This window comes from Moschus berezovskii, chromosome 20 (genome assembly GCF_049115385.1).
Source record: "Moschus berezovskii isolate FMDL1 chromosome 20, NW_MosBer_1.0, whole genome shotgun sequence".
Classification (NCBI taxonomy): domain Eukaryota; kingdom Metazoa; phylum Chordata; class Mammalia; order Artiodactyla; family Moschidae; genus Moschus; species Moschus berezovskii.
Genome location: NC_142479.1, coordinates 46452810 through 46466808, shown reverse-complemented (window position 1 = coordinate 46466808; position 13999 = coordinate 46452810). Strand labels below are relative to the sequence as shown.

Here is a 13999-nt window from a genome sequence, read left to right as displayed (position 1 = left end):
GTTCGGAGGTTGACGCGGACGCTTCCGGGTCACGCGGCACGACAGCTCGAGTCATGTGATACCAAGATGGCGGCGCCGCGGTAGCTGGATCCGGGTTGTGGCGTCCGAGGAGCCGCGACGGTTTCTGCCTTCGGGCCGTGGGAGTCACCACGCTTGGCTGGTCCGTGCGGCAGCCCGTAGCCCTGCACTGGGCACCCGTCCAGTGGTGGGGCTGTTGCCGTGGCGGTGTGCTCGGGGGAGCGCCGGTGACCTCGCTGCGGGTGCCCTGCGCCCGCCGCGGTCGCGGGAGGAGGCGAAGGGCAACCAGTCTCCTGGGTCTTTCTGACCTGCGGAGTTCCTGAGGCCTCCGGAAGCCTTGAAAGAGCTACACCTTTGAGGGGCTGCGGGAGCTCGAACCTCCGGTTTGTGACTGGCAGCATCGGACCCCCGAGGGAGCAAAGAAGACTGCTCCGCAGGGACTTTGCTTCCTCCTCCAGAGGCCTGGCTCCCCCGTGTTGGCTACCTCCGCATTCTGTCCTACTTCCTCTCCATGTTCTTCTTATATACCTGGAAATATGATCAGCGCCCCTGACGTGGTGGCCTTCACCAAAGAGGACGAGTACGAGGAGGAGCCTTACAATGAGCCGGCACTGCCCGAGGAGTACTCGGTGCCGCTCTTCCCCTTCGCCAGCCAAGGAGCCAATCCATGGTCCAAACTGTCTGGGGCCAAGTTCTCTCGGGACTTCATCCTTATTTCCGAATTCTCTGAGCAGGTGGGACCCCAGCCCTTACTGACCATCCCCAATGACACCAAAGTTTTCGGTACTTTTGATCTCAATTACTTCTCTTTGCGGATCATGTCTGTGGATTACCAGGCCTCCTTCGTGGGGCATCCTCCTGGCTCTGCCTACCCCAAACTGAACTTCGTGGAGGACTCCAAGGTGGTGCTGGGAGACTCCAAGGAAGGGGCCTTTGCCTATGTGCACCATCTCACACTGTACGACCTGGAGGCCCGCGGCTTCGTGAGGCCCTTTTGTATGGCTTATATCTCGGCAGACCAGCACAAAATTATGCAGCAGTTCCAGGAGCTCTCAGCTGAATTTTCCAAAGCATCAGAGTGCTTGAAGACAGGCAACAGGAAGGCTTTTGCTGGGGAACTTGAAAAAAAACTGAAAGATTTGGATTACACCAGGACAGTGCTACACACGGAGACAGAGATCCAGAAGAAAGCCAACGACAAAGGCTTTTACTCTTCTCAGGCCATCGAGAAGGCCAATGAGCTGGCTAGTGTGGAGAAGTCCATCATCGAACATCAAGACCTTCTGAAGCAGATCCGCTCATACCCTCATCGCAAGTTGAGGGGGTCAAGTTTGTGTCCTAGGGAATCGGAGCACACCCAGGATCTGCCCAGCCAGGCAGCCACTACCTCTGACCCTGAAGAGTCTGCTGACATCGACCATTATGCCTGCAGACCCTCCTACACCCCGAAACTCATCAAAGCAAAGTCCACCAAGTGTTTCGACAAGAAGCTCAAGACCTTGGAGGAGCTCTGTGACACCGAGTACTTCACCCAGACCCTGGCGCAGCTCCGCCACGTTGAGCACATGTTCAGAGGGGACCTTTGTTACCTCCTGACCAGTCAGATTGACAGAGCACTCCTGAAGCAGCAGCACATCACCAGCTTCCTTTTTGAAGACTTAGTGGAGGTCAGCGATAGACTAGCTGAGAAACAGGAGATCACAGTCTCTAAGCCCCATCACTACGGGCCGCCTTCTGAGTCTCCGGAAGACTGTTTGGTTCCTCAAGTGTTAATCAGCGTGGGCTCCTACAAATCCAGCGTGGAGTCCGTGCTCATCAAGATGGAGCAGGACCTTGGGGATGAGGCATCAAGGGAAGCGGCGGTGCCGGAATCGAGCAGTTTCGACCCCCAGGAGAACTTGGACTACCTGGAGATGGACATGAAAGGGAGTGTTAGTAGCGGAGAGAGCATCGAGGTTCTGGGCACAGAGAAACCCACCTCTGTGCTGTTGAAGTCTGAGAGCCAGTCCAGCCTCACAGTGCCGTTGAGCCCCCAGGTGGTCCGGAGCAAGGTGGTCAGCCATAGGACCATCAGCGGGGACAGCATCGAAGTCCTCAGCACCTGCCCCTCTGAGGCCCTCATCCCCGATGACTTCAAGGCCAGCTATCCAAGTGCCATTAACGAGGAGGAGTCTTACGCAGAGGGCGGCCAGGGGGCCATCCACTTCCAGGCAGGCATCAGCCCACCGGAGCTGGGGGAGGCCGAGGAGGGCAGCTCGAACCTCACTTCACTACAGACAGATGCCTCCTGCTGCATTGGGAGGGAAGCTGGTGCTCTGCTGGTGCCGCTTTCCACCCCAGGCCACACACTCTCCGATGAGGACGGGGTCGTGAGTGTTCCCCCACAGCGCTACCGGCAGAAGGACCAAGGGTTCCACGTGGACTTCTCGGTGGAAAATGCCAGTCCTTCTTCCCGAGACAACAGTTGTGAAGGCTTCCCTGCTTACGAGCTGGACCCGAGCCACCTGCTGACCAGCCGAGACGGCAGTAAAACCAGCCTGGATGACCACTCCGATGCCACCAGCTATGGGAGCAGCGTAGCCTCCACCAGCTCCGACTGGACTCCCTCCGTGCCTCCTGCTGGCCCCTCTTCTGAGAGGCACAAGAAGAGGGCTGGCCAGAACGCCTTAAAGTTCATCCGCCAGTACCCATTTGCCCACCCAGCCATCTACTCCCTGCTCAGCGGGAGGACGCTGGTGGTCCTAGGGGAAGAGGAGGCCATGGTCAGGAAGCTGGTGACTGCGCTATCCATCTTTGTCCCTAGCTACGGCCGCCATGGCAAACCCGTGAAGCACTGGCTGTCCTCCCCTTTGCACATCACGGACTTCCAGAAGTGGAAGCTTATTGGCCTGCAGAGGTAACTGGTCACGGGGTGGGACAGCCCTGGCCATGAGAGATGAGGTGTCAGGTGGCCGTCCCTTGGGGTGAGGTTCACGGGTCCTGTGGGGGGCCCCAAACCAACTCACTGTGTCACTTTTGGCAGATCCTTTCCAAAGGGACTGCAGTTGCGAAGTGGTTCCCAACCCTGGTCTGTACCTTGTTATATCAAAACTGTTTGGGAGCATTTTCTAGAATCATCGGCTCCTTGACCCCACCTGCAGATATTCTGATCGGGTTGGCTTGGGGTATGAAGTGGAGTCACGTGGTTTGCAGCAAGATTTGGGAATGACTGGACTTCTGGATCTCAGGTCCCTGCTGAGTCTCTAGTTCACACTATGGTGTAAATGACTTAGGTGAGGTCTGGGTCTTAGGATGGTAAGCGGTGCTGGGAGAGGCAGCCTTCCTGGCTCCCCCTCCACTGTCCTGTCGGCTGTGGGAGCCGATTCCTCCAGCTCTTGAAAGCTCTCTGTCTCCACTTCACTCCCTTGTGCTTTAGCAGTTCCTTTTGGGGTTTTCCACTCTGTTTGTCTGGCTCGAGGGACTCCTGCCCTTGAGTGTGCTCTGGGCTCAGCCTTCTCACTCCTCTCCCCACACCTGCCTTTGCTCACCTGTGACATGTGGACGTTGAGAGGGGTGATAGCTGGAGTCCAATCCCTGGACCATAGAAAAGGGCATGCTTGAGTTGCTCCCTTGCAGTGGGCACCCAGGCAGGGCCCTCCTCCCTTCTGGGGAAATAGGAGGGTTGCGTCACTGAGCAGTCATTTGCCAGATGTTTACTGAGGCTGTTACGTGACAGCCACTGTGCCCAAGGCTGGATTACAGATGTGTCTGCAGTGGGGCGTCTCTGTGACAGGCTGCCCTGCTCCCGCCCCGGCTGTGACCTCTCCATGGGCTGGGTGTTGGGCCAATTGCGTCTGATGTCCCCATGAGGTGAAGACCTGCCCTGAGGAAGGTAGGCTGGGCGGCAGGGGTGGAGCCAAGCCCTGGCCCCTGGACTTGGAGCCATGGAGGGTCCCTCCAGGAAAGTGGGAAGCCCGTCAGCAGTGACAGCTGAGACCTTGGAGGTTGTCTGCTGACTTGTGCCGTGAGCCCTCCCTCCCACAGCTCCCAGTTGCACAGGGGATGCGAATTGGGCCCTGTGCCTCCAGAGGGCCCTGCTTGGGTGTGAGCCACAGTGGACAGGCTGGGGGCTTTGCCCTCCTGGGCACCTGTGGCTGGAGGGTTGACCGAAAGACCAGGAAGAGAGTGGGGACTGGCCTTGCTGCAGCTTCCCTGAAGGTGTCCCGGGCAGTGAGCAGCGATGAGGTGAGGAGCACTCTGAGGGGATGAACCAAGGATAGGGTGGGGGTCCTGCAGCTGCCCTTCAGAGCAGGAAGGCTGCCCCCTGGGATGCACGTTGAACCCGGGCCCCAGGGGTGCTCAGAGCTGAGGTGGGTGGTGAGCCAGCCCGGCAGACAGGTCGGACACTGAGACAGGAGGCAGATTGAGGCCCCTGAGGGTCAGTGCTAGAGGGTCCAAGCAGAGGGTGCCTGTGTGTCCATGGGGCTTGGTCCCATGTGCTCAGTCAGTCTGGAATCTGAGAGCTGGACCCAGGACAGTCCCTACCCGCCCTCCCCTGGCACTCCTCTCGCTGAGCGAACCCTGCCCACCTTCCTGCTTCTGACATGCAGGGTGCCACATGGGTTACAGATCTGAGTCTGCAGAAGCTCCTGGCACCACACTGGTTAGCACCAGGCTGGGGGTAAGGGGCAGGCACTGTCCTGAGCACCCCGGACTTGGCCTCTGAGGTGACCCAGTAGCTAGGACCAGCGTCTGCCTCACAGACAAGACTCAGAAGTGAAGGAACTTGATCAGGTCACAGAGGAAGAAATGGCGCTGCACACGGGGTCAGGGAGGCTGGGTGAGGTTTGAGTTGGCATAAGCTGGGCACAGCAGGGAGGGCCTGGTGTTCAGGCAGAGCAGAACCTGCCCCTCACTGGAAAGCTTGGCATGGCTGCAGGGGAGTCCCTGGGGAAGTAACAGCTGGGCCTCATAGACCAGCAGAAAGCGGGTCATCAGGGCTTCATGGGCCACACTAGGATTTGATCTCCATTGTGAGGGCTGAGGAGCCGTGCATATCGTCGTGACCACCTTTGCCTTCCAGAGAGCACCAGTGAGTGGGGCTGGCTGGGGCTGGCCTCTTGAGAGGGGGCCCCACTCCAGCTTCTGCCCCCTGACCTTGATCTGTGTGTTTCAGGGTGGCGTCCCCCGCCAGTGCTGGTGCCCTGCATGCCCTGAGCCGCTACAGCCGCTACATGAGCATCCTTGACCTGGACCGGAAGACCTTGCGCTGCCCGCTCTACAGGGGCACCCTGGTGCCGCGGCTGGCAGACCACCGCACACACATCAGGCGGGGCAGCACCTACTTCCTGCATGTGCAGAGCATGCTTGCACAGCTGTGTGCCAAGGCCTTCCTCTACACCTTCTGCCACCACCTGCATCTGCCTGCACATGGCAGCGAAGCCCCGGAGCTGGCTTCCAGTCGCCAGGCCAGCTTCCTGCAGCTGACGCTGGGGCTAGTGCACGAGGATGTCAAGGTGGTGCGGTACCTGGCGGAGCTGCTGCGGCTGCGCTACACGCAGGAGCCGCGCGGGACCAGCCAGCCTGCCCTCAGGTTCGACTACGTGCCCAGCTTTCTGTACAAGATCTGAGTCCAGCCCGGCCTCGGTGACTGAGACCTGTGACCCAGGGTTGGGGAGGGGTTGGCATGACTGGACAGTCCTCTGAGCTGTTCAGACTCCTGCTGCTGTCAGCGGGAAGGACAACAAGGCCGCAGCCATGGTTCCCAGGTGCCTCTGGGCAAGGGTGGAGGGCCTGGCCCTCTGGCAGCGTCCCTTGGAGGAGAGTGGTTGGGGTCGGGCCCAGAGGCTGGAACAGAAGAAAGTCTCGGTGGTGGATGAGGGCAGCGGGGCAGAGCCCATGTGGAGGACCATGCTGGTTGCAGGCAGCTTCTCTGGACACTCACACAAGCAAGATCAGGGGGCAGCTGTTGCCTGGAGGACACGGTGGGAAGCAGGACGAGGTCCTTCAATTCGGCTTCGTGGAGCCGCCCTCTCAGGGAGGCCCCTGAAGGCACCCTGCCCAGGCCTCACCTCCTGACCAGGCATGGAGGCGCCTGTCACTGGGCTCCCCAGCTCAGCAGGAGTGAGCAGAGTCACCATTTTCAGATCTGTTTTCGGGAGTGGGGAGCCCCGGAGACAAGGCCACGGGGTTCCTCAAGGAAGAGCCAGCCCTGTCCACCCTTCCCTGGCCGGGTGATTCTATTCTGTTTTGTCAAAGGATCTGCCAACAGGCTGGAGCTCAGTTGGCAGAGGTCACCCCAGTCCTCACACCCACAGCAAACCTTTGCAACCACTTCACTACCTCGTGGGGTGTCGCGGGCCTGGCGGCTGCTGGGTCCTATTCAACTGCCCGCCAGGCTGGGGTCTCCAGGAAGGCTGTGTGGCAGTCTCAGTGATCTGCCTCAGGGACTGTGCCGGCCTGGAGTGTGGGCACCTTACGGCAGCTTGCTCTGCTACATCCCCCCCCGAATCCCCCACACCTTCACCCACCAGGAACCCCGAGGCTCTGACAGTTACACCTGATGTATATAGATGGATGGTTTTTGCGATCTTGAGACTTTCGTACCATTTTTTCCTTATGCTGTTTTTCCTGAAGTAGAACTCTTGGTGTTACTGCTTTACGTTTCCCCAAATTGTGACAAACACACCTGAACCAGCCACAGTGGTTGCTCCTGAGCACGTGTGCGCTAGTCTGCTGGGGCCGCATTCCGTGTTGTTGGCTCCATGTCACGTCAGTTCTGTGGCTTCTCCCTGCCTGGGCTTCTGCTCAGGATCTCCATTCCCGCTGGAGGGCTGATCCTGCTCCAGAGTCTATGACTGAGGCCCCTTGGGGGCATTGTGTCGCTTTGTCTTCTCGACTCTGTGTACCTGTGTTGTCACCTGTGTTCCCCCAGAGGTGTCTCCGGGGATGGCCCGGCAGCTTTTAAATGTGCAGTGTGGGCGCTGGCAGGAAGGCTGCCCTCCTGTTACTCCCCACTCCCCATCCTTGTGTTCTGAGGCTGCTTTGTTTCCAGGTAGGTGGCTGATTGTGTCTACTTGGCTCTCCTGTGACACCTTATGTCCAGGGAAGAGCGGCGGGCCATGGGGCCCCAGTGACCAGATACAGGGTGATCACTGGCCTACTTGTTTTGTTCCTGGGCCATCAGCACAGACTCAGCATTCACACCTCTTACTTGGAAAGCTGGGAGGGGCAGCAGGTCAGTCACACTGGATTCCTTGAAGCAAAAGTCCAATTCTGGAGAGTATTTGTGCAAAAGCTACACCTTAAGTGGTCAGGAGACCCCCAGGGTGTGGAGGGCAAGCCTGGCTGGTGTGAGCAGGCCTGGCTGTAGGGCAGCCACAGAGTGGGCACCCGGGAGCTAGTCCCATGAGCTGTGTCTTCACTGAGAAGTAGCTTTGCTAACTAGTGGTGGAACTCCATTTAAATTTTGGTTAAAATCCAGCTCTGCAGTGTGACTGTTTCACAGGCTTGCTTGATGGCCAGTATGTTTCTCTTCAGAGGATCTCAAAGGGGAACCAGGCCCTCCCTGCCCTGCCACAGTTCCAGAACCTGCCGGAAGTGTCAGACGCACCCACAGTCTGAGCAGTGGTAGCCTGTGCAGCAACTCCTCTTGTTTTCCTTGTAAGTGTTCAGACATCGAGACACTTAAGAAATCAGGGTGTCAGCGCCCCAGTACTTCTTCAGTCCTAGTGTCACCTTGGAGGCCCAGGCACTGAAACCTTGAGGTTGGTTTCAGCTTCACTTCCAGTCTGTTACCTGTACCGCACCCCGCCACCCCCACCTTTTTAAAGCAGTCCAGGTTATGAAGAACCTGCTCAAGCTGGCAGTTAAGAGATTTCCAGAAGCTCCACACCCGCCAAACCCTTTTACAGCCCCTGGGGGTCTTGCTCCTTCAATAGAATCTGATCCCGGGTCACTTCCCAGTTGGTTCTTAACATCTTGTTTTAGGTCAGTTACCACGTGCAGAGATTGTAAATTTCACCCCCAAACTAATGACAAGTCGCAGGAAGGCTGGTAGATTCTCCCCCAAGTGCCAGGGCTGCTGCAGCTCGAGACACGTCCCTGGAGGCCAAGCAGTCCAGACAACCCTGCACGCAGCTTGCTGCCCCTTCCCCAGCCTGATGTCGCCTACCCAGCCAGCTTCTCCACTCAGTCCACGATGCTGCCTCTGCCACGTGGTCTCCACACAGACAGGAGCCCTCGGCTAGTGGACAGCCTTTCCCATCTCCCTAGAGGCTTGAGAAAGTGCCTTGACTCGTGCTGTGAAGCAAACCAGCTGGCTTTCTGGCTTTTCCCCAGTGTTGTGATAGAAACTGCTAAAACGAATTTTTAAGAGAGCATTAACAGACTGCAAAAAGGAAAAGCATCAAATCTACTTCTGCCCAGAAGGAAAACCAGCTTCAGCTAGGGTTTAAGCACACTGGCCCTACCTGAGGAGGTTTGGTTACCACTGCTTTGGGGAGGAGGGAGCAGGTATGTGGGGTGGGCATGCAGCAGCCTGGGGACACCCCTTTGTCTCAGGCTGGGCAGTGTGACAACCCCACAGCCTCCAGAGGTGGTGGCTGCCCTGCCCACTGTGCTGGAGCCCCCACCCACAGCTGCGTTTAGGCCACAGTGAGAAGCATAGGGCGTGATAAAGTCGTATTTGTCACTTTTTTAAAGGCTATTTTATTATTGCATGTTCCTTGTCACGTGTGAAAGTGGGTCCCCCGGATGAGCTGTGGGCACTGCAGGGTGAGAGCACGCTGCACATGTGTGTGCCCGCAGCTTTCGGTGTGGCTGCACCAGTTTAACCAGTCAGGCCAAACAAATAGTATGAAAAGTGTACTTTTTAAGAAATTAATTTATTTGAGTTGAGATATTTTTGAAATATAAAAATTGGTTGTATTTTTTAAAACTATAATTCTTCTAGACATCCTGTGGTTAAAAATTTGACTGTGCTTATTAAAAATGGTCATCTATGTTTTGCACTTGAGATTTGTGGAAAATAAAGTTTCTCTGGGAAGGTGACCTCTGGTTTCCTGATCAAGGGAGGGAGATGGTCTTCTGGACCTTGGTGGCTCCAGACTGGCTTCCAGGGTCGCCCGTTCCAGACTGGGAAAGGAAACCACACCCGTCCCCCTCCTCCCCAGGTGTGAGAGCCGGACTCCCACCTAGCTGGGTGGCACCCAAACAAAATCATCTGACTTGGGATTCTGGTTGAAAGCGCAGGCCAGGACGCTCCCTCCTCACCCACATCAGAGCTGAGCCCTTGGCTGGCATCACAGCAGCTTCTCCCAGCTGCAGCTCAGTGCTTCTATTTGTCACAGTGTCGGGGGGAAGCCCAGGGGATCAAGAGGCTGGTAAAGGTCCCAGTGTCTTCCCAGCAGCTGTGCCCACACTCGTCTGGATAATTAAGGTGGAATGGCTAAGTTTATTCCATTTTCCCATGATAACTGTATTTGCAGCTGCAAGAAGGTGAGGTTCAGATTTATACTCCTTCATAACTTATCCCAGAAGCTTTAAATGTTGATTTGTGAAGAAGGCAAAAAAGGTAGCAAATTCTGAAAAGAGGCCTCTGGGAGGACCTGTGTGGGGGCCCGCAGGGCGCTGGGTCCCTGGGTGGGCAGGCGCTCCTCTAGAAGCCAGGCAGGCCGGGCAGTGGGAATAGGGTGGCGAAGCTCTCCACCTCTGCCCTAAGGGCCACCACGGCCCGCTGGTGCTCGTCAGACCCTGCCAGCTTCTCCATGAACTCCTTCAGGGTGGCCTTCACCCCTACGGCATCCTGGATCTGCAGGGTCAGCTCTATGCCTGTGCCAGCAAGAGACACCACTGCCCACGTGCCCAGCGGCCAGCCAACTGCTCTGCCGTCCAGGCCCCAGTGTGCCTCCCACCCATGCCCACCACCCTCTCTGCCCATGTTATTCTGCTAGGCGAGGCTCTGTCCCCTGGCCCATCACTGGCCCTGATGCAGAGCAGTCCTCCCCCCCCACCCCCATCCCACAGCTCGGCGTGGCCAGCAGCCATGCCTCCCCTCACCTCTGTGAATGAAGTGGGCGACCTTTTGGAAATCTTCTTCCAAAAGCCCTCGGGAGGTCAGTGCCGGTGTCCCCAGACGCAGCCCACTGGGCCGTAGCGCACTTTTGTCACCTTCAAGATAAACAGGCTCTGTCCCCCACCGACCCCCTGAACCGAAAAGGGATGCATGGGCAAAAGGAGTGGGCCTGAAGATACCAGCTCACGCGGGCACAGCCCGAGGGGGCCAGAGTGGAAGGCAGAAGCCAGGAGGTGGAGCCAGGTGTTGGCTGCACTACTTCAAATATGAGGAAGTGGCCTCCTGGATGTGGTTCCTGATCCTGACACCAGGCATTCATGTCTGCGTCCGAGATGCATCTCCTACATCTTATTCATGAGCCACTAAGAAATCCAGTTTTCTAGAGGGCCCCTATCTCCCACACCCTCTCCTGCTCTGTCCTGGGCAGGGTCAGTGTCTCATCAGAGGGGGAAGGCAGTAGGGGAAAGCCTGGCTCCTGTCCCACACAGCACATCTTGTCTCCAGAGCAAGTCACCATCAGCCCCAAGAGGTCCAGACAGGAGAGGACCAAGGATGCTCACCTGGGCAGGTATTCTTGTTGCAGGCGATGGAGCAGGCTTCCAGCACCTTCTCTGCCCTGCCGCCATCTGTGCCTTTGGAGCGGAGGTCCACGAGGATCAAGTGATTGTCAGAACCCCCTGCAAACCAGGTGGGAGACATGGAAGGTGATCCTGTGCTGAGCACAGGGATCCCTCTTCCAAAGAAGTGGCAGGGTGCAAGGGGGCTACAGCAGGTGAGGTCAGGAAGGTGACCCCACCACGTGCCCTGCAGGGCTGTCATCACCTGCTGAAGACCCAGGGCCTCAGGGTTTGAGATGAAGTACAGAGTAGTTTAGAAAGGGAACCTGAGAATGCAGAGGGGGCTGAGGGCATATGGCCAGCCCAAATGGCCCGTGGCTGCATCCCGACCCACCAGCTCCCGGAAGCCTGTCGGGGTGACAACCCCCCTTGGGAATTTCCCACTTGTCTCTAGATCCATCTTCAAGGCTCCCTCTAAGGGGCCTCAGGGCAGTGGGCACGGGGCAATGGAGGTGCCAGGGTAACTGGAACATCAGGTGCTTTATCCCTAATCCTGCCAAGGTGATTGTATCTTCAAAGTGGTGCAGGTGAGGGTATGGAAGAACTTTCTAGAACAGCACCTGGCCTCTCAGGCATCTCTCAAGCACCTGATCTTCACTGTGAATGAACCCTGCTTAATCCCCAGGCACTTACTTCAAAGATGCTCATGGCCTAAGCTGACCCTTGGCCCTCGACCCATCCTCCCACTCCTATGCTCACTGCCCCCAACTCCAGCAGTCGTGTGGCTTTAGGACCCTCCGATGCCCATTTGTAAAACAAGACCACTGATTCACAAGGCTGTTTCAAGGTTCAAATCCAGAGGTCATGTGTCCAGAGCTGGGAATCCTGAGTCACCCCAGAGCTGTGGCCACCTGCCCAGGCCATGACCTACTGCCACACTCTGACAGAGATGGGACAAGAAGCAGGGCCACCCCATCGGCCCACTTCTGGCTGTACCTGTGACCACTCTGTAGCCCAGTCCCATCAAGGCCTCAGCCAGAGCCCTGCAGTTGGCCACCACCTGACGCTGGTAGGCTCTGAACTCCGGAGTCAGGGCCTGCTTCAGAGCAACCGCGACCCCTGGCAGGAGATGAAAGGCAGACCGTGAGTCAAAGAAACACCTGTCTCCACTCAGGCATCCAAGCTTCTCAGTGTCACCAAGGCAGGGGTTATATCTCCTTCCAAACGATCCCATTTTTAACCCTGCCATTCCCTGGCTAGCCCCCCAGACCTCTCTGAGCAAGAGTTTTTCAGGCAGCCCCTGTCCAGCATGAAGTTCCGGGCTAAGATCACCACGGGAGAGCTGCTCCCTGTCCCAGCAAGGTGGATGTGGGACATGCTTCACTTAGCTGCCACTGCTTTGATGCGAAGTGAGGCAGCTTTCAGAGCAGAGCCGGGGAGAGGAGTGGCCGATCCACCAGTTCATCCAGGCTCCTCTGGATTTGTTCCATCCCAAGGGCTGCTTAAAGGGGCACCGAAGATGGAGAAGGATGCAAGCTACCTGCCCAAGTCCTGGCACAGGAGCCTCCAGTCAGCATGTGGAAAGGGCTTGAGTGGCCAGTGGATGGGCACCCCACCATCGCAGAGCTGGGGCACCTGAGCACTGAGCTGGGGGTGTAAAGGGAGCCACCCCACCCAGCCCGAAACCTAAAACTCGCCCTTCACTGCTTCCTCCACATCCCTCCTTTAAACACCGGTTGAAAGGGAAGTGACACCTTGACCCCGGCTCGTCCACCAATTGCTTTTCTGCAAAGATGGAGAAGTAACTCTGAGGTCATCACAGGTTCTTTAAGGCTTGTGTACCACCAGAGAACTGCTTCTGCCTGGGGTGGGGTGGGGTCGCGAGCAAGGTGGGGATTGGGCAGCGGGGGGTAATAGCAGGGAAGCCATGGGGCAGGGTGCGTTACCAGCAATGGCGTGGTTGTGGGGTCCCCCTTGCAGGCCTGGGAACACAGCAGAGTTGATGAGCGACTCCAGGTTGTAGCGAGTCTCTTTGCCTGTCTTGGGGTCCACACTGCGCACTCCTGGATGAAGGACAACATGGGACATGGGACAGGCCGTCCCCTCTGTCTTCTCCCTGCCTGGACACAGACCCGGCCCAGCCCCCACTCCTGGAGCTGACACTGCAGACCAGGAGGATGCTTGCTCCCGAGGGGTCAGGGGAGGGGGAACCATGCTTTAGAGATGAAAGGAAGGATGAAAATGTCCCTCCATCAAGACAGGAACAAGGAATACACCTTGGGCAGTTTCTCAAAGAGCTATCCAAGATGATGCCTCTGGAGGAGATGGGGCTCACTAGGCCAGAAACGGGAAAGAAGCTTCCTTTCTGAGAAAAGTTAAGGATCAGGGATGGGAGCTGCCAGCGTCTCCACAGAGCTTCTCGTGAGCCGGGAACTGCTCTGAGCAGCCTCCCTAAATTCATTCATTTAATCCTCACAACAGCCATCCAAGGGACAGGCGCTATTGTGATAATCTGGATGTGAGCAAACAGGGCACAGAGAAGCGGCACAACTAGCCCAAGATCACACAGCGCTTCTGTGGCAGAGCCAGGCTTTGCTCTGTGACTGGGTCAGTCAAATACCAACATATAGCAGGGAAAACAAATGTCTCCCAGGTGGGTGGGAGAGGCTGCTGGCCTTGGAGAGCTTAAAGCAGTTGGGGAGCGGCCTCCAAGGAGCAGCAGGGCCCTGGAGGCCCAGTGGGCAATGGTGTGTCCAGCCCTAGCCAGGGGCTGGGCAAGGGGGTCTTGCAGGGGTCAGAGAGACTCAGTCCCCAGAGGGGGTTGTTTCTGTTGACGGAGCTTAGTCACCGGTACCATCTAGGGCTGAAGGACCATGGGACCCTCACCTGGCTTCTCGGGAACAGAAACCCCAGACAAAGGTTCCGTCATCCAGACCCCTCCCCATCCTCCTGCCCCATGACCTGGACTGCTGTGCTCTCGCCCCCTCCTCTTCACGGGACCCTGACACCCCCCAGGGATAAGCGCACCCTTCCTGTAGAAGATCATGCCGGCACGGCAGCCTCGCAGGGTCTTGTGGGTGGTGGTGGACACTACGTGGCAGTGCTCAAAGGGGGAAGGCACCACGCCGGCTGCCACCAGCCCGCTGACATGTGCCATGTCAGCCATGAGGTACGCCCCGTTGTCGTCAGCAATCTTGCGCAGCCGGGCGTAGTCCAGGTTCCGGGAGTAGCAGCTAGTCCCTGAGATGGCAAGGGTGATGTGGAGTCAGAGACCTTGGCCGGCAGTCAGCTCCAGTGCAGAGCAGAGCCCCCGCCCACCTGATGTGCCTGCGTGAAAGTCGGGGCTGCTCCCTCTAAGGTTCGAGAAATC

The 13999-nt window shown here is 57.6% G+C and overlaps 2 protein-coding genes across 6 annotated transcripts in view; one reads left to right on the top strand and one right to left on the bottom strand.

Annotated features, from left to right (window-relative positions):
- The first annotated feature begins 48 nt into the window (after window positions 1-48).
- On the top strand, window positions 49-9048 carry SMCR8 (SMCR8-C9orf72 complex subunit). The gene is made up of 2 exons (XM_055407441.2): window positions 49-2914; window positions 5174-9048. The coding sequence occupies exons 1-2, from the start codon at window positions 555-557 to the stop codon at window positions 5625-5627; spliced, it is 2814 nt and encodes a 937-aa protein (XP_055263416.2). The 5' UTR covers window positions 49-554; the 3' UTR covers window positions 5628-9048.
- A 147-nt stretch (window positions 9049-9195) lies between these two features.
- Window positions 9196-13999, bottom strand: part of SHMT1 (serine hydroxymethyltransferase 1) — a 39062-nt gene continuing 34258 nt past the window's right edge. For 4 of the 5 annotated variants that reach the window (XM_088828949.1, XM_088828948.1, XM_055407442.2 and 1 more), the window contains 6 exons: window positions 13657-13869; window positions 12576-12692; window positions 11626-11748; window positions 10633-10749; window positions 10057-10167; window positions 9196-9828 (listed from right to left, as the gene is read on the bottom strand). In XM_088828949.1, coding sequence (XP_088685075.1) covers window positions 9656-9828; window positions 10057-10167; window positions 10633-10749; window positions 11626-11748; window positions 12576-12692; window positions 13657-13869 — 854 coding nt within the window. In that variant the 3' untranslated portion in view covers window positions 9196-9655. The remainder of the gene's footprint in view (window positions 9829-10056; window positions 10168-10632; window positions 10750-11625; window positions 11749-12575; window positions 12693-13656; window positions 13870-13999) is intronic. The other variant, XM_055407448.2, reaches the window with a different exon arrangement.

Excerpts from the sequence above, each read along its gene's own strand:
- SMCR8 (XM_055407441.2), top strand. The coding sequence starts at position 555 with ATGATCAGCGCCCCTGACGTGGTGGCCTTCACCAAAGAGGACGAGTAC. Across the intron at positions 2,915-5,173 it reads AAGCTTATTGGCCTGCAGAG|GGTGGCGTCCCCCGCCAGTG; the intron begins GTAACTGGTCAC and ends TGTGTGTTTCAG.